This window comes from Moschus berezovskii, chromosome 19, assembly GCF_049115385.1.
Source record: "Moschus berezovskii isolate FMDL1 chromosome 19, NW_MosBer_1.0, whole genome shotgun sequence".
NCBI classification, from domain to species: domain Eukaryota; kingdom Metazoa; phylum Chordata; class Mammalia; order Artiodactyla; family Moschidae; genus Moschus; species Moschus berezovskii.
Genome location: NC_142478.1, coordinates 58,510,304 through 58,534,034, shown reverse-complemented (window position 1 = coordinate 58,534,034; position 23,731 = coordinate 58,510,304). Strand labels below are relative to the sequence as shown.

General features: G+C 41.5%; 2 protein-coding genes across 2 annotated transcripts in view; one reads left to right on the top strand and one right to left on the bottom strand.

The window, feature by feature from the left end:
* The window catches only part of LOC148774884 (acyl-CoA dehydrogenase family member 10-like), a 46,299-nt gene extending 42,275 nt beyond the window's left edge, over positions 1–4,024 (bottom strand). The window contains exon 1 of the mRNA XM_088828189.1: positions 3,896–4,024. The gene's annotated coding sequence lies outside the window, so the exon portion shown is untranslated. The remainder of the gene's footprint in view (positions 1–3,895) is intronic.
* A 78-nt stretch (positions 4,025–4,102) lies between these two features.
* The window catches only part of BRAP (BRCA1 associated protein), a 31,709-nt gene continuing 12,080 nt past the window's right edge, over positions 4,103–23,731 (top strand). Inside the window, exons 1-9 of the mRNA XM_055405196.2 lie at positions 4,103–4,358; positions 6,022–6,183; positions 7,060–7,258; positions 8,643–8,832; positions 14,143–14,256; positions 16,188–16,336; positions 21,726–21,801; positions 22,417–22,555; positions 22,929–23,038. Coding sequence (XP_055261171.1) covers positions 4,277–4,358; positions 6,022–6,183; positions 7,060–7,258; positions 8,643–8,832; positions 14,143–14,256; positions 16,188–16,336; positions 21,726–21,801; positions 22,417–22,555; positions 22,929–23,038 — 1,221 coding nt within the window. The 5' untranslated portion in view covers positions 4,103–4,276. The remainder of the gene's footprint in view (positions 4,359–6,021; positions 6,184–7,059; positions 7,259–8,642; positions 8,833–14,142; positions 14,257–16,187; positions 16,337–21,725; positions 21,802–22,416; positions 22,556–22,928; positions 23,039–23,731) is intronic.

Sequence of the window (23,731 nt, the reverse complement as noted above, 5' to 3'; positions counted from 1 at the left end):
AGAGATCATTGTACTATTCTTTCGATTTTTTTAGGTCTGAAATAAAAACTTGGGGAAAAAGAACAACAACAACAAATTCTACTTGTAGTCAGTTCACTTGAAAATCTTGAATTTTCTCATGTGATGTCTATGGTTAAAAAACTAAGAAGCCACTTAGAGCAAAACAGGTTGGTAAGACAGCCTGCATGTTCATGGGAGTCACCTCAGTGCCACCATAAGGACTAAATAAAGTATAAGAATCTAAAGAAAGAATTCTTAGGAAGTAAATGTTCAAGATGATATAACATGTTTCTTATGTAATTGGAAATTTGCTGGATTGGGGCATGAATGCTGAAATGAAAAAGGTAGATTGATTTGCATTTTGGGTTTTACTTATGTTCCTGTGCCAAGGCCAAAGTTAATGACGGAAGTAGAAATTTATTTATAGGCTCCAAAAGTGTTAACAAGTTCTGTGTGAGGGCTTAACAGAGCTGAAAAGGGCTGACTTTCATACTGAAGGGTGACTTTTATTCTCATTGAAGACACTGTCCTTCTCATACTCCAGCTAATGGATGAGTGGGCACTGCTCCCACAACTATCTGCTTCTTCCTTCCAACTAGAGATGATGGTCTGTTCTCACTTCCCAGTGCTCTCTTCAGAGCAGGAAAAGGCTGTGATTTCTCATACCATACATCCTGGCAACTCCATGGTACCTGCCCACCGACGAACGCCTCTGCCTGCTTTGTGTGTGTTAATTGCTCAGTTGTGTCCAGTTCTTTGTGACCCCACGAACTGTAGCCTGCCAGGCTTCTGTCCATGGAATTCTCCAGGCAAGAATACTGGAGTGGGTTGCCATTCTCTTCTCCAGAGGAACTTCCCAACCCAGGGATTGAACCCTGGTCTCCTACATCGCAGGCAGGTTCTTCACCATTTGAGCTACAGGGAAGTCTGCTTTATTTGCTAGTAAATTTTCACACATTTTTACATCACAGCATCAGCTTTATCTCCTCTAGAGAGGCTAGTCTTTTTTCCTGGAAGACTCTGATACTAATTTTTTTTTCCCCTTTCACTGCTTCTTATCCACACCTTCACTAGACAACTTACCCCATCATAGTTCTTTTTGACTCTATCTACTCCTCTACATGTAAACTCGTTAAGGAAAGGCCTGTCTTATTTCATTTTCATGTCTATCCATCCCTTAGGACCTGGCACAATATCTAGACACGTAGAAGGTGATGGCAAGCCACTCCAGTACTCTTGCCTAGAAAATCCCATGGATGGAGGAGCCTGGTAGGCTGCAGTCCATGGGGTCGCTAAGGGTCGGACACGACTGAGCAACTTCACTTTCACTTTTACACATTGGAGAAGGAAATGGCAGCCCGCGCCGATGTTCTTGCCTGGAAAATCCCAGGGACAGGGGAGCCTGGTGGGCTTCTGTCTATGGGGTCACACAGAGTCGGACACGACTGAAGTGACTTAGCAGCAGCAGCAGCAGCAGGTGCTCTGTAAAAACATGAGTTGGAGGAGTTCCCTTGGCTTCCCTAGTGGCTCAGACAGTAAAGAATCTGCCTGCAATGCAGGAGACCTGGGTTCGATCCCTGGGTCAGGGAGATCCCTTAGAGAAGGGAATGGCTATCCAGTCCAGTATTCTTGACTGGAGAATTCCATGGTCAGTGGAGCCTGGTGGGCTACAATCCATAGGGTTGCAAAGAGTCAGACACGACTGAACCAATAACACTTCCTTTCACTTCCTGGGCGCCTAATAGTTAGGATTCCCGGCTTTCACTGCTGTGGCCCTCGTTCAACCCCTGGTCAGGGAACAGAGATCCTGCAAAGTGTGTGGCAAGGCCAAAAATCAGAAAAGAAATATGAGTTGGAAGGATGAATAAACTGGATGAATCAGAAAATAGGGGAACACAGGTGGGAGGCATAGTATCTGGCAGCTACAGAGTACTGTAACAAGCCCATTTTGCCCATCTCTAGTGAATAATTCTAGTTCTCTGGAACAGCATCTTCCTTCTCCACCATAAACAATATTCATCTTCTCTCTCTCTGCCTCTCAGAATGAGATCAGTATGTGTAATATAGATGTGCTACCTAAATTATACTTTCATAAACGTGCACACTGTGTGAAAAAGTCAAAGTGTTAGTTGCTCAGTTGTGTCTGACTCTTTGCAACCCCATGAACCAGGCTCCTAAGTCCATGGGATTCTTCAGACAAGAATACTGGAGCGGGTTGCCATTCCCTTCTCCAAGGAATCTTCCCAACAAAGAGACTGAACCCATGCCTCCCGCATTGCAGGCAGATTCTTTACCATCTGAGCCACCAGAGAAGGCCAGTTGCTGCATATTAAAGAGATGGTTTAGTAGAGATCGAGTGTTGGCTCTGGAATCAGATTCCCTGGATTCAAAATCTAGCTCTGCCGCTTACTTACGTGTGAGATCCTGAGCAAGTGACTCTCTCTGAGCCTCAAGTTCCTCCTCCATAAAATGGGAAAAATTATAGTACCTGTCTCATGAAGTTGTTGTTACTACTACATAAAGTATGTATTAATAAAGCTCTCAAGTTAGTACCTGGCACACCATTAAATGTTATCTGCTACTGTCAGTCAGTCAGTCAGTGCAGTCGCTCAGTCGTGTCCGACTCCTTGCGACCCCATGAATCACAGCACACCAGGCCTCCCTGTCCATCACCAACTCCCGGAGTTCACTCAAACTCATCTGCTACTGTAATATACTATAAAAAAAAGTTCACATGACATCTCATATATTATACATATAGTGGGATGCATATGGCATACACAGTTTCACAAAAATCAACAACTGCCACTGCGGGGAATTTTGGCCCCAAGGGGACATCTGGGAATGTCTGGAGACATTTTGGTGGTCACCAGTTGGAGGTGCTACTGGTACCTAGTAGGTGAGGCCAGGGATGGTGCTAACTATTCCATTAAGTGTAGGATAGACACCAACCCAAAGGCTTAGTGAGTCCAACAATGCTAACAGTGCAGAGGTTGAGAAATCATGATACAAAGTGTACACTGAAACTAATTCATAGTTTGCAGTCATAAGGTATAAACATCAGGTGGTCATTATATGGATTTGTAGCCCACACACCTACTGTCCTGTGTCCAGGACACAGTGTGTGCTATGACACACTTACATGTCATGATAACATATACCTATGTAGCATCCTGTCACATATATGCTATATATGTATTGATTGTGGCTCTCCATGTTCACGTGCCGAAGGCAAGTCTGTTGTTCCGTGGCTAAGTCTTTTCAGACTCCTTGCGACGCCATGGACTGCAGGATACCACGTTTCCCCGTCCTTCACTATCTCCCAGTTTGCTCAAACTCACGTCCACTAGATCGGTGATGCATCCAACCCTCTCATCCTCTGTCGCCCCTTTCTCCTGCTGACCTCAATCTCAAGTCTGGGGTATTGAAAAGAATGCGGACTCTCAGAAAAATTAATGTAAACAGAGTCACAGCCTCTACTTGCTTCATCCTCATAGCTGTATAAGGATATCACACAATTTTATGAAAAACCACGCTCAAGGTCATACAACTAGGGACAAGGTCAAATGCATAAGAACAGGAATTGGGTGCTCATCTTATTCACCAATGTGTCCCCATCACCCCAACAGTCCCTACTCCCTACTGTCCCTCAGAGAAAGAAGCGGACTCATCTCTACGCCTCAGAGCACCGATCTGTAAAGCGTGGCTGACACAAAGCAACCCTGCCTACAGCTGGAACGAGAGATCAAACAGGACAAAAAGAGGCCAGAGCTCTCTGCAGGGTGCTCGGACAATTGGGAGACCTCGCGGAGTCAGAGACCGCTCGCCGTCAGATGAGCTGGACTGAGAACGAGGTCTCTCAGGTAGGCTAACTCAGGTCTGGGCGCAAACCCACCGATCCGCCTAATGAAAGCCCAGCTCCCGAGATCCCCGTGACGTGCCTCCTCCACGATTTCTTCCAGATTCCGTACGCAGGGTGCAGGCTCGGCTCAGCGAAAATACACCAGTCACGTGGCTACCGCCACACCCAATCAAAGAGCACGCTGGCCCGCGCATGCGTAACCTCACAGGACAACGACGGCGGCCGGGAGGCGGAAGTGGAGGTTGTTGTGGCTCACAGGGTAGCTCGCGGAGGTGCTGCTGCTGCTGAGGCGGCGGCGGCTGCGGCGGCCCTGAGGCGGTGGCGGCGCTGCCCGCCCCGGGCCGCTCTACCTCTAGGCTCGCCTCCCAGCCTCGTCTGAGCCCGCCGGGGCCTTCGCCGGCCAGCGGCTGCCCTATGAGTGTGTCACTGGTTGTCATCCGCCTGGAGCTCGCAGAACACTCGCCGGTCCCCGCCGGCTTCGGCTTCAGCGCTGCGGGTGAGTCCGCGGCCTCGCCGCCTCCCCAGTGACCCGCGCCTAGGCCCCGGGGCGCGTCCTCTCAGAGCCTGAGTCCTCTCAGGGCCTCCGCTTCAGGAGGAAGCCGAAAAGTGGTTGGGATCCCTCTCATCCTCCCACCATCCTTAGAAAGTCTCTTCCCAGGTGTCACCTGTGGGAAGTCTTTCCCGGTCCCTCCCTCCTGGTGCCTTCCCACGGGACTTTGTTTATATTTGGCGCGTCGCTCTCTCCAACCTGGGTGAGAGCCTAGTTGTGCGAGTTGATTTTCTCTAGGCTTTGTGAAGGCAGACAGGGAATCCCCAGCACGCTGATGTCTGCTGGTTTAATTAAATCCTTACTCTTTGAAAAAACCACCTATTTGGGCGCCCTACTGTAGCAGTAGTTATAACTGAAATGTATACGCTTCCTATATCTGAGCACTGTAGTAAACACTTCGTGTGCGCACTTTTCTGTGTCTTCATACAACCCAGTTAGTTTTATGGGTGTATGAGGCTTTTACAAACTGGAACTGAAGCACTGGGATTAAGTGCCTTACCCAGTATCATCTATCAGTGGCAAAACTGGAATTCTACCTCAGAGTCTGAGCTCTTCATTCCCGGTCACACAGCCTCCTCCTGGGAAATGCAGGTTTGGCTTTGTTCCTTGAACTGCCAGCAACACAACATCCATTCAAGGAGTACTTTATGAGTGCTCACTGTGCGGAAAGAGACGTGGTCCCTGCTTTAAGGGAACCAGCAATTCACTTCAGTTCATGGAGAGAGATTAAGTAAATAATTACAGGATAAATGCAGAATACAGCTGTGACGAATGTGGTACAGTAAAGGAAGGTAGAAAGCTGGAAAGGAATTTGGAAAGCTATTGTGAGAGGATGTGTTTGGTTTGGGGAAGAGGCCTGGGGCTGGTAGGGATGGTCTTGTGGGAAACTTCCCAGAGTGTGTGAATTTTTGAGCTGCAAACTAAAGACTGAATATAATTAAATAGGCTACTGAGTTCTGAAAGTCGAATTAATTGACATAGCGACATACACATTTTTACATGGGTTAGTCATTGAGTCATTAATTTATTCAACAAATCTTTAAAGAGCTTCCAGTGTGTGCTCATAACTGTGATATAAGTACTGAGGATACAGTGATGGGCAAAACAGGCTTGATCTCTCTTCACATAAAACTTATATTAAGGATATTTCTGTCAAATATCCGAATTCATTTTTATGTGTTTTAGTGATTTAAGAAAATGATCAGTTTTTCAGGATATGGTGGCATTAGGCTAACCCGGGTTGTTTAAGAAGACTAACCCTAAAAGTTTTGTTGCTTAGTGGACTTGATACCCTCATTTGGGGTCCAACACAGTTTCACTGTTCAAGTGTTACTAAAATGTTGGTTCATCTGAGCAGGATCACTATCAAAGCTCTTATCTCCTTCATTTGCTTTAAAATGCATGATTTCCACTAGGATCACCCTGCATTTCTGAGTTTATTGCCCTGGGCATTAATTGTCAGTACTGCAGCAGCCCCAGAGATGAGTGAGAAGGACCCTGCAAAAGGCATCTTGCAGCAGAGAGAAAAAGGAAACCTGTGGATGGATACATTGAGAGAGGAAAGAGGCTTGTTTTATTATCAGATATTAATTATTAATGTATTCTTTAGTTGGGGAAATGTCTGATGAGGAGATCCAAAAGAAGACACTAGCTTCAGCTGTAGCCTGTTTAGAAGGGAAGTCACCAGGGGAGAAAGCAGCAATCATACATCAGCATCTTGGTCGTCGAGAAATGACAGATGTGATCATTGAGACCATGAAGGCCAACCCAGGTATGCTTTCCAAAACCCTAGGCTGTCTTCTGTAAGGTAAACCCATGGTTGCTTGTGTTGGAGTGGTGTTCAGTGAGCCTGTGATTAAGACCTCTAGCATACTTTAGCTTTTACTGCCTATGTTCCTTACATGAAGCTGTCAGGGTGGATTTCAGTTTCTCTAAATAGTTCTTCTAAATCACTCGTAACAAGCTAGGTTGACAACTCTCCTCAGTGAGGAGAGCTACTTAGCATGTAGGTCTGTGGTGGTTCATGTTGACTCCAGATAAGCATGTTGTGACTCCCCCTGCTCTGCCAGCTCACTCCATCCAGGGAGGGTAGATGTATATTGCCTCTCCAGTGTGGAGAACTGATAGGTTGGTTTTCAAACTTTCAAATAGCCCTGAATATTTGTCCCACTTAGGAGTGCATAGCTCAATTGGTAAAGAATCCACCTGCAATGCAGGACACCTTGGTTCGATTCCTGGGTTGGGAAGATCCACTGGAGAAGGGATAGGCTACCTACTCCAGTATTCTGGCCTGGAGAATTGTATGGACTGTATAGTCCATAGGGTCACAAAGAGTCGGACACGACTGAGCGACTTACACTTTCAGGAGTGCATGATGGAAGACACCTGCCTTATTATGGTACTTCTCAGTGTAAAGTCGACATCCTTCAGTTTCTGAGGGTGTTAATGACATGGGGGCGGTTGGCGGGGGTAGCGGCAAAGAGGACTTTAAAGTTTGATATCCCCAAAACACTGCTGTTCTGTGAATGCAGTTCTTAATGCAGTTTCTCTTTCAAAGTTTATTCTTCTGACTTAAAATTCTCATCTAATTGGAATCCTTCCACATATTTCATATCAGTTTATAATCTAACTTTTTGGTTTGTGAAAGATGAGCCAGAAGCTACACTGGAAGAAAGGAAATCTTCAGAAGCATCCCGTACTGCACAGAGAAGTAAAGATCCAAGTAAAGAAGGTGTAAATGCTGCTCCTGATTCTCCATCCAAGCAGCTTCCAGATCAGATTTCCTTCTTCAGTGGAAACCCCTCAGTTGAAATAGTTCATGGTATTATGCATCTATACAAGACAAAGTAAGAAAATCCTTTTCTCTTGTGAGTTTGTCTGTTTTTTGCCATAGGGTGGAGAAAATGTTCTTTCCCTGAAGAGAAGGATTACTTTAAGCTTTGTTCAAAGGGATAGTACTTTATATTGGGATATATTGTGTGTTAAATTCTTAGATATTTTCTTAAGACTTCTTAGATGTTTTATATATCATTAAATCTCATAAATTGGGTAAAAGCACCATATGAATGAATCATGTAGATTCACTTGAGAGAATACCCAGGAAAATATTCCCTGAGAAGGTAGGCATGCAGGTGATTGGAAAATTGAAAGGAAGGAAGATAAAAAAAGAAAAGAAAAATTCTAAGTGATCTACAATATAGTTGTAGTCTCTTATTCCCACCAAGTCTTTACTAAAGAAGCTGCTAAGAAGTCACTTAATGGGTTGCCATTTCATCATATCTTTGAACTCCTTTTTGTGGTCCAAACAAGGCTTTCTGGAGGCCAAAGGAAAGGAAGATTTTTATATATAATCAACATAGCTGGGCCACCAGCTCCTTGGATAATTAGTCGCTGATTTCTTTAAAGATTGTCCTTGTCCTAAATTGTTTGCTCATTCCACACTGGGAAACAGAATACTCAGGTAGCCATTTTGGATCGCAGCTGTTGAAGTGAGTTTGCAGCATTTCAAAAGCAAATTGCTCACCTGAAACTACCACAACATTCTTAATTGGCTATACCCCAATACAAAATAAAAAGTTTAAAGTTTGAAGAAAAAAGCAAATTGTATTGTGGGCGGTTTTTCTTTTCCTTCTTCTAGTTATTCCAATCCAGCAACACTTCCTGTAATCTTCAGAGTCACATCTTCATGGTTCAGAATTCTCCTTCCTATATTTAGAGGTCTTTTCTCTTCAGAAACCTTCAAGAGAAGTCTATGGACTTCAAGAGAAGTTCATAGTTAGAGTTGTTCTTCTATTGTTATCTAAGGATGGTGATTATTAAACGAACAAGAGCAAAACACTGCAAATTTGCCTAATGGAGGTTTATAGGTTCCATTAAGGATAGTTATTATCTAAGGATAGTTATTATTAAAAAACTAATGAGAGCAAAACACTGCAAATTTGCCTGATGGAGATTTATAACCATTAAAAGCCTTTAACTGAAGATTAAAAAATATCATTGGTGGGTATCATGTAGAACATTTCAAAGGTTACCTTAAACTCCATTGCGGATGTGTTTAAGGGGTTCTCCATTTACCCAGGTGTGTATTTTCCAGTAAAATAACAAACTGTTTAAATTGATTTATAAAGTATTACATTTTGTTTTTCCTTGGACATAAAAGTTGTCTGATTAGTGTTGCTTGAACTAACCATACCTCATCTATTCAAGACAGTCTAATTATTGTCTTATTAGTAAGATGACCTCCTTAAAAGAAGATGTGAGGCGTAGTGCCATGCTGTGTATTCTCACAGTCCCTGCTACAATGACCAGTCATGACCTTATGAAGTTTGTCGCCCCATTTAATGAAGTAATTGAACAAATGAAAATCATCAGAGACTCTACTCCAAATCAGTATATGGTGCTGATAAAGTTTAGTGCACAGGTAAAAGTTAAGATATTAAAAATCTGTTTGCCACAAAAACTGTTTTTGAAAGTGTTTGATACTAGCCATGTTTAATTTACTACGTCTTGCATTTAGAGGTCTTGATATCTTCTAGAGTATTAACGTAATGCTAGAAATATTGTTGAATTCATCAGCAGGCACACAATTCTAATTCATAGCTGTTATTTTTTATAAATCAAACTGAGTGTGAAATCTAGGGTTGTGTGTGTTTGTTTATCCAGTAGCAACTATTCTAGTAGAACAGTAATTCCAAACCTTTCTTAACCCTGTATTGTTATTTGCCATTATAAAACTGTGCCCCTGCTTCTATCATTCTCTTTTTAGTAGATATTCTTGGGTGCATTCTAGAAAATCAAATAAAAAATTTTTTTGATGATGAGGGGTTTTGTGACATTCCTTGAATTATTAAAGATGCTTTTGAGTTCTAACTGGAAATCACTGCAATAGAGAGACAAACTCTGAAAGAAGGGTGATATTTTCAGCTTTTAAAAGTATACTTTTGCGTTGTTACAATCTTTAAGAAGGTTTGGCCATCCAGTCCATTTCCCTTGTTGCATTAAGCATAATTTTGCATGTGCCTCAGTTCTAAAGATGTTAGAAAGATATTCTCTTGGTTTTGTATTTTCATTCTTAGGAGTCTGCGTGTTTCTATGTGAATATAAAAATGAGGTTAGGTATTATGCAGGTTAATAGAGGACTACCTTGTCCATAGGTTTTCTTTAACTTGTTTGTATTTTTTAATAACCTGTTACATTTTGAAATTTCATTAGGTTGTGAAATGCAGCTTTGTCAAAGTTAGTTCTTTCACACCTCACTGATAAATAGCCTTCCTGAGTTTGCCCCAGATAAGCAGTTCCAACTTGAAGATTGGCCAAGAAATGAATGTGCCTGTAGGGTCATTTGCCATTGCATTTGACCAATCACCAAGATCTGTGGATAATAGAAGCTCATGACACAATGCCCATTTGTCACCTCCTCATTATGAAAAGCTAGAGTTGACAGCAGTGGTGCCATTCATTGGTTGTAGGTAGAGAATTAAGAGAAATAAGAGTTGAATTGTATTTGTACCTGTTCATTGGGCCACCGGAAGAAAAAAAAAACCTTAGTGTGGATTTCCGAGTCCCAGAGAGTACACAGTTATCTTTAACCTTTACAGAGCACCGCATCTTTGAGGGAGACGTTTAAAACGTATTTCAATGGCCCTGTGAGCTTAGACTTCACAAGTTGACACTGAGAACTGAAAAGCACCTAACAGCTGCTTTCACTGACTGTCAGAACACTGTCTAAGGTCACTGAGACACTTGGCAAATCGTGGGCAAGTGGTATATTAAATCTTTTAAATGTAATAATGAGGATAGTGATAACACGCAACCTTTATTGACTGCTTATTCTGTGCCATTCACTCTGCTAAGTGCTTAATGGGACTAGCTGATGTAATCCTTACTATATAACCCTATGAGGTAGACAGGTACTATTGTTATCCTAGTTTTACAAATGAGGAAACCAGCTGCAGAGAGAGGTTAGTGATTTGGCCACGGTTATACAGCGAGAAATAAGTGACTAAGCTGGGAATTAAGCCCTCACTTTTAATTCCTAGGGTGTAGTCCTTGTCCAGCAGGAGCAGGATGTGGGCAAGGGAAGATACTCACTGTTTGCAAAGAACTGTGTCATGACAGTATTTCACTTATAGCTTCTACTGAATGGGCAAGGGTGGTAAGCAAGTAACACAGATAATGTCATAGAAAGGGACTGGGGAAAAATGTTTGAGAACATATTAGGTTTTTTATTTAGTCTGAAGTTGCATTAAGCCCACAACACTAACTTGTCTAAAACCCCCATAAACGTCTCTGTAGCACATGCCACCCTTCGCAGTCTGCAGATGATGCTTGGACGTTTTCTGCTACTCTTAATGGATTTTCTTTGTAAGATTTTATGGAAAAATCCAAATGAACTTTTTGGCCAATCCAATACTTGTTTCTCCACCTCTGTCTTTTGACCACGTGTAAGTGCTGGGAAACGTTAGGGGCGGGAGGAGAAGGGGACGACGGAGAATGAGATGGCTGGATGGCATCACCGACTCTGTGGACATGAGTTTGAGTGAACTCCGGGAGTTGGTGATGGACAGGGAGGCCTGGCGTGCTGTGATTCATGGGGTCGCGGAGAGTCGGACACGACTGAGCAACTGATCTGATCTGATCTGAAGTTGCTTAAGTTGACAGATGTTTTCTAGGACTGTAATACAGCTTTCTTAGTGCTCTCTGAAGATAGAACCCTTGACCTTGGTATCGTGAGTATATTTTTTATCTGTAATGCTAGATCTTAAGGTCTAAGGCTCATTCTATCAGGGATTTTCTAAGGCCTAAAACTACCCTCCTAGTATAGGTCTCAAGGATGTTAAATTAATTTTGGACCGTAATGAAAGTAGACTCAGTAGGCACCAACTCTGAATCACTTACCAGATGCCAGGTATTAGCTTCACATGCATTAGCTCCTTGAGTCCTCTCAGATATGTCGTGAGGTAGGTGTCATTATTTTCATATTTTATAATTGAGGAAACATACATGGGTGAGTCATTTGCCCAAGGGTACACAGCAAGTGTCAAAGACTTACGATTCAAACCACAGTCAGCCTAACTCCATGGCCTGGGCAGGTAACTATATTCTTACTCCTTTCTGTTTCTCACCAGAGAATTTTTATTAAGAATTAGGCCTTTTTTACGTCTTTTATCATTTCTTAAATCTCTGTTGGCCTCATCTTTCTTTATGCTGGAGGTGTCAGATGTGCCTACAAAGTTGTATTGTGCCCTTTGATGAATTAATTTATAATTCAAGGTACAGGGAGGCAGAAGGGGGTTCAGTTTAGTTCTTTGGAACAGAAAAGGACAGATAACCTCTCGATGGAGTATGTTGGCTCATTATCATTTGTAGGCTTAGGCCAGCCTATTTTCTTTTGAGGAGTAAAAAATATGTTCTTAGCACTAGTTGATCACTGTAACAGTAAAGAGACATTGATTATAATAGATTTTTCTTTTTCTAAGTTAGTCCTGAGAAGCGAACAATCAAATCAAAGTACTAGAGAAAAACAGAAGCTGGTTTCATTCAATTTGGGGCTCTATACAGTACAGGCATTTTAAATGAGTTGTTTCTTCTGTGTTTTTTGCAGTTAGCTTCAGGCTTTTGTTCAGTGCATCTCAGTGCTGGGTTGAAGCAGGAACCACATGGATTTTGCGCCCTGCTCTTGTCCTTTGCATATACAGTACCTGGCATGCATTGGGTGCTCAGTAAATATCCCAGCCAGTGGAGCTACATTTCCAATACCAAGATTTTAAAGACAAGAGCAGTGTATTCAAAAAGTATACACCTTTGGTCCAGGTAACTCCTCCAAGAAAGAAAGGATTTATCTGGGATTGAGTAGATTTTGTCACATTCCCAGTATCACAAACCTTGTCCCTTCCCCTGAGGAGGCTCGGGCACTTAGGGAGCATCTACAGAGCTGGAAGTCTTTGGCCAGGTCTGCTGTCTCGGCAGCCACATCTGCAGCAGTTCCTGCTGGTGCCGGTGGCCCTGAAGAGCCGGCTGTGGCCTACTGGCCCTTGGTGCGTGAGTCCAGTGGCTCACTGTGCTGGTTATGCATCCAAAAGCATTCAAAGCCACTGCTCTTGAAAAACAGGAGAAGCCATTTGGGGCTGCTGCTTCTTAGTGTTAAAGACATTTATTATCCAAGAACTGACTTTTAACATTTTGAATTTCAAATACTCTTTACCCAATACACAGGTTGTTTCCCAAAGGAAAAGCCTCTCCTTCTCCACCAAAAAGTCCATGCAGACTCTATGTTCAGAACTGGTCATCGTTCCTTAGTGGCTTAGCTCACTTGGTCATATTAAGATAGCATAGATAATACAAGAATCCACACTTGAATTACATCATCCAAGTACAGACTCAGTGGACATGGTTTTGGGTGGACTCTTCGCGTTGGTGATAGACAGGGAGACCTGGCGTGCTGCAGTTCATGGGATTGCAAAGAATCGGACACGACTGAGCGACTGAACTGAACTGAGTGCAGTGAAAAACTACTGAAAAGCTTACAGTGACTGTAAGATTAAAGACCCCGTGAGGGTAGACAGCCAAGACTGTTTTTGCCCGATACAACTGAAATCTCGACCTCAAGGTTGACGGTGTGGCATTTCCTTTTGCAGAACACACTTCCTCTGTTCAGGCAGCTTGTCTATACTGGCAGGGCCAGAGCACACAACTTCTTATGTTGGGGCTAATGCCTGTGTGGGAGTGAAATCCACACAAGCCACAGCTTCTCAGCTGCCTCTAAAAATTGCTGAGCTTTAAAAGCTGGAATTGTCTCTTTGTTACTTCCTACTGAGGCTAGACTGGAAGATTTGATTTACTTGTGTTCTTGTACACAAATGCACATGTGCTTTCATGGCTTTACCTGCAGGGGACTGAGTTCCCCTGGTTTTATCTGTCTTCCACTCCAAGGGAACAAGACTGTTAGAATTTTAAAGGCTAGTTCATCTTGGACCTCTTGACCTTGGCCAAGAGTTTTGCTTTTGGTATTATACCCTAGGTTGTTTAAAACCTCCTGAAGGGATCCTTGTCTAATTATCATGTATTAATTACTGTTATTATTTGGCTTATTGAAAAAAAAAGGAATTGGCTTCTCACTCCCTACTGGTTCCACTGGTTCTCTATTTTTCTCACCTAGATGCTGACATTTGTTTTAAAAAGCTTCACCGTAGGGAATTCCCTAGCAGTTCATTGGTTAAGACTCAGCACTTAAACTGCTGGTGAGCCCAGGTTCAATCCCTGGTTTGGGAACTAAGATCCTGCAAGCCCCAAGGTGCAGCCAGAAAGAAAAAAAAACTCCCATTAACAGTCATCAGTTATGATTTGGTTCCAAATAGAACTGACCTCAGCTGCTGTGAAAGTGCTGACTAGAGGCAAAAGGAAAAAAAAATGATATCAAGGGAAACATTGACCATTGTTGGTTGACTATATATTAAAATTGTAGTAGCCATCAGTTTATTGCACTTCAGTAGCTTCTGATTATTCAAATAAAACTACCACATATCAGAAAAAATCGTAGAGTTGGATATTGACTGCAGGGTTCACTTAGCCTGTGAACCTGCTGCCACAGATGTTACTTTTGGCGGTTGTCCTCTCTCCTAAGTATAACTTTTAAAAGCTGATGAAGAGAATAGTTGAAGCCATCTTGAATAGAAAGCACATTACCACGATCGCTCTCTTAATTTTTTCCCTTTCCCCCTGGTTCACCTAGGCTGATGCAGATAGTTTTTACATGGCATGCAATGGCCGCCAGTTCAACTCAATAGAAGATGATGTTTGCCAGCTGGTCTATGTGGAGAGGGCAGAAGTATTGAAATCTGAGGATGTAAGTGCAAATAATTCCTATATTTGATATAAATGTATCAGAATGGTATAAAATTGAAAGTTAAGATACCTGTGGAATTGTCCAGAATTGGCCAGTCCATAGAGACTGAAAATAAGTTAGTTGCCAGAGACTAGGGGAGGAGAGAAGTGAGTTGTGACAACTAACAAGTACATGGTTTCTTTTGGGGGTGACAGAAATGTTCTAGAATTAGATAGTGGTGTGACGGTTGTTCAACTTTGTGAATATACTAAAAATCACTTTAAAATGGCAAATTTTATATATGTGAATTTTATCTCAACTTTTAAAAATTGTCCAAAGTATTTTTTTAAATATATTATTTTTGTTATTGAAGTTGAGTATCTATCTATTCCAGATGGATGAAACTGTGCCTGGAGCCCAAAAATGAATATTTTTGTTTTAAATATTAGCCCTTAATCCTTCTCCTAATACTTAATTCTCTTTTGATAGTAATTTGTATCAGTAGTTGCTCTGATCTCCCACCCTCCATGGGAAGCATTCCTGTAACATGTGCTCATTTGAATAAAGCAGTAGATCCAGCTCTGTTATACTTTTAATATTTCCTCTTTTAAAGTAGCCCAAAAGGTCTTTTCACCTTGAATTCCACTTGATAGGAATAAGTTCAGATTAGATCGTTCTGTCATTAGATTAGGTAAAATAAAAATCGGCAAAGGGGACTTTCTCTGGTGGTCCAGTGGTTAAGACTCTGCTCCCAATGCAGGGGACCTGGGGGTTCAGTCCTTGTTTGGGAAGCTAAGATCCCACAGGCTGAGTCGTGTGGGCCAAAAAAAAAATCAGTCTACTCTTTTGCCAGGTGCTGTGCAAGGCCTCAGTTTTAGGAATTCCTTTCTCTAAATGAACACGGCTTCTTGAGAGATTTTCAAATATCTACTCTTTAGGGACCGTGGATTAATGTGACTTTTCTCGGTGTGTTCTTATTTATGTGCCTCACCTTTGCCTCAGTAGTCCCCTAGTTGGCAGGGCTTAGGTCAGACATTGCTGCGTTAGAGATGTTTTTTTTTTGACCACCTAGATCCTTATGCCCTTCGCACTCTGTTCTTTCACAGCCATTGGTAATTACAACCATTTTACAACCATTAGTAATTAACAGTTTTTAAAATTTTCGAGTTTTGGGGGACTGCCCTGGTGGTCCAGTGGCTAAGACTGTGTGCTTCCAGTGCAGGAGCCCTGAGTTTGATCCCTGGTCAGGGAACTAGATCCCACATGCCACAACTAAAACCTGCCGTGGTCAAATAAATAAATATTTTTAAAAATAATAATAAATGAAAAATTTGAATTTTTTATCTATCTCTACTAGAAGCTAAGCTCTGTGAGGAAAGGGACAGACTTTGTATTTTGCAACTTAACTATATCTGTTTTTGCTCACCGTAGTCCCACACCTAGGAACAGTGTCTGGCACACAAAGCAGGGACTTAATAAGTATGTACTAAACGGATAAAAATCACTGTTGCTGATACTATTATCACATAGTAGAAAGTGTTGAGTTTTAATTTACTCTGTGGAAAATCATTCAGATATACACGTGCTTTTTTTCCTTTGTGTTCTGTTATGGTCTTGGCCATTCAGAGTTAGAGCTAGGAGTCTGGTAACATGAGATTCTGGCAGCAGCCTCCCTTCCTCCAATGTCAGCACTGTGAGGGCAGGGATCTTCGTCTGCTTTGTTCCCCTTGGTATTCATAGTGCCTAGCACAGTCCTGGGACTCCAGGAGGCGACCAGTTAATATTTGTTGCATGTATGAAAACCTAACCAAATTAGGTTGTTTTCACAAAGCAATAATATTGAGAACATCCTTCCAGGAGTTAAAGAGTTATCAGGAAAACTATTGCCTTAAAAAAGAAAAATTAGAAACTGTGGATGACGAGTGAGGCTCATTCAAGGTGTTTCCCTGTAGGGCGCCAGCCTCCCTGTGATGGACCTGACAGAGCTTCCCAAGTGCACAGTGTGTCTGGAGCGCATGGACGAGTCCGTGAACGGCATCCTCACCACCTTATGTAACCACAGCTTCCACAGCCAGTGTCTGCAGCGCTGGGACGACACGACGTGAGTGCAGGGGCTTATCCCCCCTCCCTGTCAGAGCTCATTATTACCCTTTCCCAGAATTAAGAACAGCCACCCCCCAGAACGAATCACGCCAAGTATTTGATTTTATAAACCTGGGTACCACAGTGGTGAGGAGGTCACATGGAAGGGCCTTCTGTGTTTCTTCTTTGCTTTTCCTCAGGTCACATGGGGTCAGCATCTGTAGACCCATTCCTTTCTAATATGCTGACTCCAAATCCTTGTGGAATGTCCCAAAGCAGCATGAATCGTTCTCTCCTTCCAAGAGCCAGAGAATGAAAGGAGTGGGGAGTGGGGGAGTAAAGCTTAGCTTTGAGGCTCCTCTCTCTACTTAAAGGCATCTAGGTCTAAAATCTTGTTTATCACTTGCACTTTATGTCTGCCGTTGACTTTGGCTTTCTTATCAGAGTGCCGGGCTACACCAATCTGACGTTTCGGATTTATCATTATCGATGGCTTGATGGCCAGTAGAAACCACAGTCACGGAGTCTGAGGCACACACTCCGATGGTGTCCTGTTTCCCGATGCAGCACAGACCCTGTTTGTATGAAAGGGAGCACTGTGCAGAGAACTGAGGTGTAACCTGTACTTTTTTTTTCCTCTAGTCAAAAGTTGCTGCTCCCTTTGCAAACTGCATTGTGAGTCTTAGCTAGGAAGGTAGATAAGACGCTGACCACAAGGGTTTCCCAGTAGAGAAGGTACAGAATCAAATAATCACACAGATAAACGAGGTTACAAAGGAACAGCGTTGCAGCACCGTGACTAGAGAATAGGGCCGTGACCCCACCAGGCTTGTCCAAGAGGCAGCACTCAGGGAAGAGGAATAGGAGTTAGCCAGGTGACCGGTGGAACCCAAGAGAAGATGGGTGTGGGGGAGGGGTGTATCCAGGAAGCAAAAGGTCACATTCCAAAGCCCAGGAGTGAGGAGGGGTTAAAGTCCACAGGAGTCTCGGTTCTCTGTCCCCATGTGGCCAGCTTTCCAGAGCAGGGACCTTGTCTGGCTGTTCTCTTCTGTGCCCTCCATACTTACGGGGAGATATTGTGCATAGGAGGAGCTCAGTAAATATCTCTGACCAAATATATGTACCCTGGCTTTCCTGTGGCTTATTTATCCAGAGAATAATTTGGCCCCAGTTCTGTAGAATCCTTGGTCAATTCTGCGGGGTATCATTTAGGAGTTCTTCAGAGAATTGTCCAGGTTTAAATTTGCCTTAAATAAAGCCACTCTTAGATGTGTGTGTTCCATAAAGTGTTAGTCTGTATCTTGTGTCCATCTGCGATCCCATTTAAGTTCTGGGTACTTCTTTGTTTCCCACCACTCCGATTTTACTCTCAGTACATGTTAACTTTTTTTTTTTGGTTGCAGTGGGTCTTTGTTGCTGCATGCAGGCTTCTCATTGCAGTGGCTTTTCTTATTGGAGAGCACAGGCTCTAGGTGTATATGTTTCATTAGTTGTGGCACCCAGACTTAGTTGTTCTGTGGCCTGTGGGATCCACCCGGACTAGGGATTGAACCTGTGTCCCTTTCATTGGCAAGCAGATTCTTATCCACTGTGCCATCAGAAAGTCCCACATTAGTGTTTCTAAAACCATAGCATTTTCAAGTTTCCTCAGGGACCATCTTGTGCAACCTCCTCGTTACTTATAGAGGAGGAGACTAAGGCCCAGAAGTGATGATGAGCATGCTTAGAGTGTCAGGACAGAGAATGCCAGAACTGGGACCAGAATTCAACCCACTGGGCAACTGCCTTCCAAACCATACAGTGCCTTCAGCAAGTGGGTTTTAAGCCTCTCTATATGCACAGTGCTGAGGGGCAGAAAATCAAAACACAGACCCTCTTTTAGGACATTGAGTCTCATAAGGGAGAATCACACATATATGCATACAATTCAAGGTAGAGATGAGAGATCGAGCTGGCTCCTTCTCTGGGGTGGTCTGGAATGACTGCTTACAGAAGAGAGTATTGGTACCAGGCCTTGAAGGGTACTTTCTTGTCAGGGAATGACATTCTGAGAGGGTTTCCTCAAATATCTCCTCAGGAAAATAAGGTAACAACTCGTAATTATTTCTGAAGGGAAAGGAGGAAGAATTCATTGAACTGTTACTTTTTAATAGACAGATGGGATGATGTATCATGGAGTGCTAACTGTATGATACAAATAAGTTTATTTTTGTAACTTCCCCTCTTCTTTTCGATTCTCAGGATCATACATTTCGAAAGATCATTCTGGCACAGCGTTGAAAGTTAGATTTCAGAATTCATTTGTTGTTTTCTTTTTTTTTTAATTATATTGATTTTTGACTGTGCTGGGTTTTCATTGCCACGTGGACTTTTCTTTAGTAAGGCACGGGCTCTAGGGCACGTGGGCTTCAGTAGTTTCAGCGTGTGGACTCAATCCTTGCGGCTCCTGGGCTCTGGAGCAGAGGCTTAATAGTTTTGGTGCATGGGCTTAGTTGCTCCAAGGCATGTGGGATCTTCCTGGATCAGGGGTCAAACCTGTGTCTCCTGCAGTGGCAGGTGGATTCTTTTACTACTGAGCCACCAGGGAAGCCCCAATTGTTGATTTCTTATCCCACAATTACTACAGTCACCACACAGACTGAAGGGATGACACAGAGCTAGTTTCTACCTTTGACAAGAACGCTTGCGAGATCCTACCTGCAACTTTTGTTATTTTTTCAAATTTCTCATGTCTTCTCTTTTGAACCTAAAAAAAAGAACAGACTAAATCCTTTAGTTTTCTCTTGACAGATATAGTCCTTATCTGTGACAAGAACTTAGTGTTCTTCCTGTATATTTCCTTCCCTTGGTTTTATTTGTTCAGTTGAGTAACAGATTGATTCTAGTTATATCTTGTTCATTGGTGGTGCTAGTTCACTTAGCCTCAGCTGTAACCCTCTCTATCATGTTTGCCCATCAGACACAAATATTCATGGCTGGCACTTAGTATTACTTTGTCTTGAGTTAAGGATTAATAGATTTTTTTCAAAAATGTTTTTAGTTTTATTGAAGTATAATTGACAGTCAAAATTGTATATATATTTTTTCCACTCTGGATTCCTTTTATTTCTTTTTCCTCTCTGATTGCTGTGGCTAGGTCTTCCAAAACTATGTTGAATAATAATGGTGAGAGTGGGTACACTTGTCTTGTTCCTGATTTTAGAAGAAATGCTTTCAGTTTTTCACCACTTAGGATAATGTTTGCTGTGGGTTTGTTGTATATGGCCTTTCTTATGTTGAGGTATGTTCCTTCTGTGCCTACTTTCTGGAGAGTTTCTATCATAAATGGGTGTTGAATTTTGTCAAAAGCTTTCTCTGCATCTATTGAGATGATCGTATGATTTTTATCTTTCAATTTTTTAATATGGTGTATCACATTGACTGATTTGCATATATCGAAGAACCCTTGTATCCCTGGGATAAAGACCAATTGATCATGATGTATGATCTTTATAATGTGTTGTTGGATTCTGTTTGCTGGAATTTTGCTAGAATTTTGAGGATTTTTCTATGTTCATCAGTGATATTGGCCTGTAATTTTCTTTTTTTGTGGTATCATTGTCTGGTTTTGTTATCAGGGTGATGGTGGCCTCATAGAATGAGTTTGGGAATTTTCCTTCCTTTTCAATTTTCTGGAAGAGTTATAGCAACATAGTTGTTAGCTCTTCTCCAAACTTTTGGTAGAATTTGCCTGTGAAGCCATCTGGCTCTGGGTTTTTGTTTGTTGGGAGATTTTTTTATTACAGTTTCTATTTCTGTGCTTGTGATTGATTTATTCATATTTTCTATTTCTTCCTGGTCCAGTTTTGGAAGGTTATACTTTTCTAAGAATTTGTCCATTTCTTCCAACTTGTCCCAATTTATTGCCATACAGTTTTTCATAGTAGTCTCTTACGATTCTTTGTATTTCTGTGTTGTCCATTGTAACTTCTCCTTTTTCATTTCTAATTTTATTGATTTGAGTTTTCTCCCTTTTTTTCTTGGTGAGTCTGGTTACCGGTTTGTCAGTTTTGTTGATCTTCTCAAAGAACCAGCTTTTAGTTTTATTGATTTTATATGAAGTCTAGAAAGATAGTACTGATGATCCTACGTGCAGAGCAGCAGAGAAGACACAGATGTAGAGAACGGACTTTTGGACACAGTGGGTTAAAGAGAGGGTGGGATGATTTTAGAGAATAGCATTGAAACATACACATTATCACGTGTTAAATAGATAGCTAGTGGGAGTTTGCTGTATGACACAGGGAACTCAAAGCGGGTACTCTGTGACAGCAGGTGGGCTGGAGGGTACAAAGGGAGGGGACAGTTGTATACCTATGGCCAATTCATGTTAATGTATGGCAAAAACCATCACAATATTGTGACTAGCCTACAATTAAAAATAAAATACAAATAATTTAAAGATTGTATGTATTTAAGGTGTACAACTGGATGACCCGATAAACGTCAACATTGTTAAAATACACATCACAACCAAGCAAGTCAGCATATCCGTCACTTCACACCTTTACCATTTTACTTTATTTTTCTTTTTTACTTTTCTGTTTTTTATTTTGTGGTGAGACCATGCTCTGCCCTCTAGTAAATTTCAGGAACACAATATAATATTGTCAGTTGTAGTCAACATTGATGTACACCAGTTTTCCAGAACTGATTCATCTTGCATAACTGAAAGCTTGTAACTCTTGACCAATATTTCCCCTTTTCCCAGCCGCTGGTAGCCACCTTTCCTCTCTATATATCTATGAGTTTGACTTCTGTGCCATTTTTATTGGCTTTTTGTAATCGAAATGGTACTCAGAGAGCACTGATACCTTCGTCCAGGTGAAATTCATTGTATAAATGAATTTCATAAATGTCATATGCATTTCATGAGTACACTAACATTTTTGTTTTAATTTACTGAAATTTACTACAGAATTTAGTTTCAACTCTTAGGAGCAACCTTGAGAGGACAAGGGTACATATTGGATGATTTAGAACTTTAGGAAGTGGAGATAAGGTAGATTGCAAGTAAAAATACATTATGGGTAACCAGACATGAAAAAAATAACTTGTCTCAAGTCTCTGACTGTAACCTGTAAATATTTAGTTCTTTGATTACCTAAGCTTTAGGCAGAAGAGTGGAAAAAGATACAGGTCATATCAAGATTTCTCCCTTTTCTTCAGCTTTATCAAGATTTTTTTTTTTTTTCATTTTGTTTGAGAATAGTTTGGAAGTATTTGTCTTTTGAATGATAGCCTTAGTTGTTATAACAAATATTATGTAAGAGAGGGAGTATATAAAATTGAATTTTTGACTTTGGGGTTCTGTAACAGCTGTCTTTTATATTTAATCTGTGTCGTCCTTTTTTTGGTGCCCTTTATAGATGTCCTGTTTGCCGATATTGTCAAACGCCAGAGCCAGTAGAAGAAAATAAGTGTTTCGAGTGTGGTGTTCAGGAAGTAAGTAACAAGTGGTGGAAAAGAATAATGTACACAGCTTTAATTGTCTGGGATTTTCTTCTGTCCCTTGTGACTTAAATTCTTTTCAATTCTTTTTCAGACAGATTTTTTTTTGTCTCTGTTGAGGATCAGGCAAAAAAAAAAAAAAAAATTAAAATACACAAACTGTTTTACTCCTACACAAAATACTTTATGCTTTCATGTTTTGGTGTTTGAAAAGGCCGAGATTTTTTTTAATAAATTATTTTTCCTTGTTGTTTACATAGAGTTCCATAGAATCCAGAGTGAAAAACTAATTGACCCATAAAAGCATCCTTGTTGGGTTGGTTTTTTAAAATATTTATTTATTTGGCTGCACTGGGTCTTAGTTGTGGCACTCAGAGACATGTGGGATCTTAGTTACGTGATCAAGGATCCAGCCTGAGGACCCTGCATTGGAAGGTGGATTCTTAACCACTGAACCACCAGGGAAGTCCCCTTATTCAGAACTCCTGTAGAAACATCTCTAAATCTCATCCTGTGTCAGGCCCCTCATACACCCCAGTGTCATACACCTCATATACCAGGTCATGTAATTTTACATCAGTAATGAAGATCTTACCTCCTTCCTGGCAGAACCTTTGGATTTGTTTAATATGTGGCCACATAGGATGTGGACGATATGTGAGTCGACATGCCTATAAGCACTTTGAGGAGACCCAGCACACGTATGCCATGCAGCTCACCAACCATCGAGTCTGGGACTACGCTGGAGGTGAACACCACTCCTATTTTCTAGTTTGGATTCATTCTGTCTAAAAACATCTCTGTCAGAACCTCTCCACTTCCTTTCTCACAGCTTGAAATCTTCCTGACAGCTATGGCAAACTCCAATTCTCATGGTGGCCCATAGGGCCCTCTTTCATATGTGAATGGCCTGCATTGCCCATGTTAAAGAGAGTTAATACTTACACTCCTGCCCTCTCAATCTTCTTTTAAAATTCAAGTGATTTAAACCACTTTTAAAGAAATATTGCACAGATTTAATTTGGATCTGTGAAAACAAAAATTTTGTCCAAGTTAAAGGTTTATGGAGACCCTTTTCATTCTGAAAAACCATGCCTTGGTTGACTTATTCTTTTCTTTAGATAATTACGTCCATCGACTGGTTGCAAGTAAAACAGATGGAAAGCTAGTACAGTATGAATGTGAGGGTGATACTTGCCAGGAGGAGAAAATAGATGCCTTACAGTTAGAGGTAAGATATTTTATTATTAATCACTAAATACCTATGTCTACCGCTTTTTACTATGCTAACTTGGAAGGTTGTTTGGGCTTTTAATTTTGCCGTTTGCCCTGCATGTTATCTTTTGTTTTAAAGATCTATATTGCTCTGAAGGAGTCTTTAAATACTTTTATTTCATCTGATTTTCTTCTTTGGAAATCTTAAGTTTCATTGAGCCTTATAATTTTCAACATTATGTTCCTAGTTGTCTCAAATTCAGTGTTAGGGTTATCCTCTGTAACTGTGATAAAACTCGAAGTTAAGAATCTTCCTGTTGGCATCACAATAGCAGTCGGAAATGGAGCAAACTTGGTCAGGATGAGGAATCCCCAATAGCGTCTTTCCATGCCAAGAAGCTTTTTTGTATATGTTGAGTTGACATTTAATAATTGGATAAAGATAAAGCCTTATATAGATAAAGTCATTTTTGGATATTCATATAAGTGAAGAAACAACAAAATTCGCACAGTTGGGTTTTTCTCATAGCAGTAAACTTTATATAACTATGAAGTAAAGTGAAGTCACTCAGTCGTGTCCGACTCTTTGAGACCCCATGGACTGTAGCCTACCAGGCTTCTCCGTCCATGGGATTCTCCAGGCAAGAATACTGGAGTGGGTTGCCATTTCCTTCTCCAGGGGATCTTCCCGACCCAGGGATCGAACTTG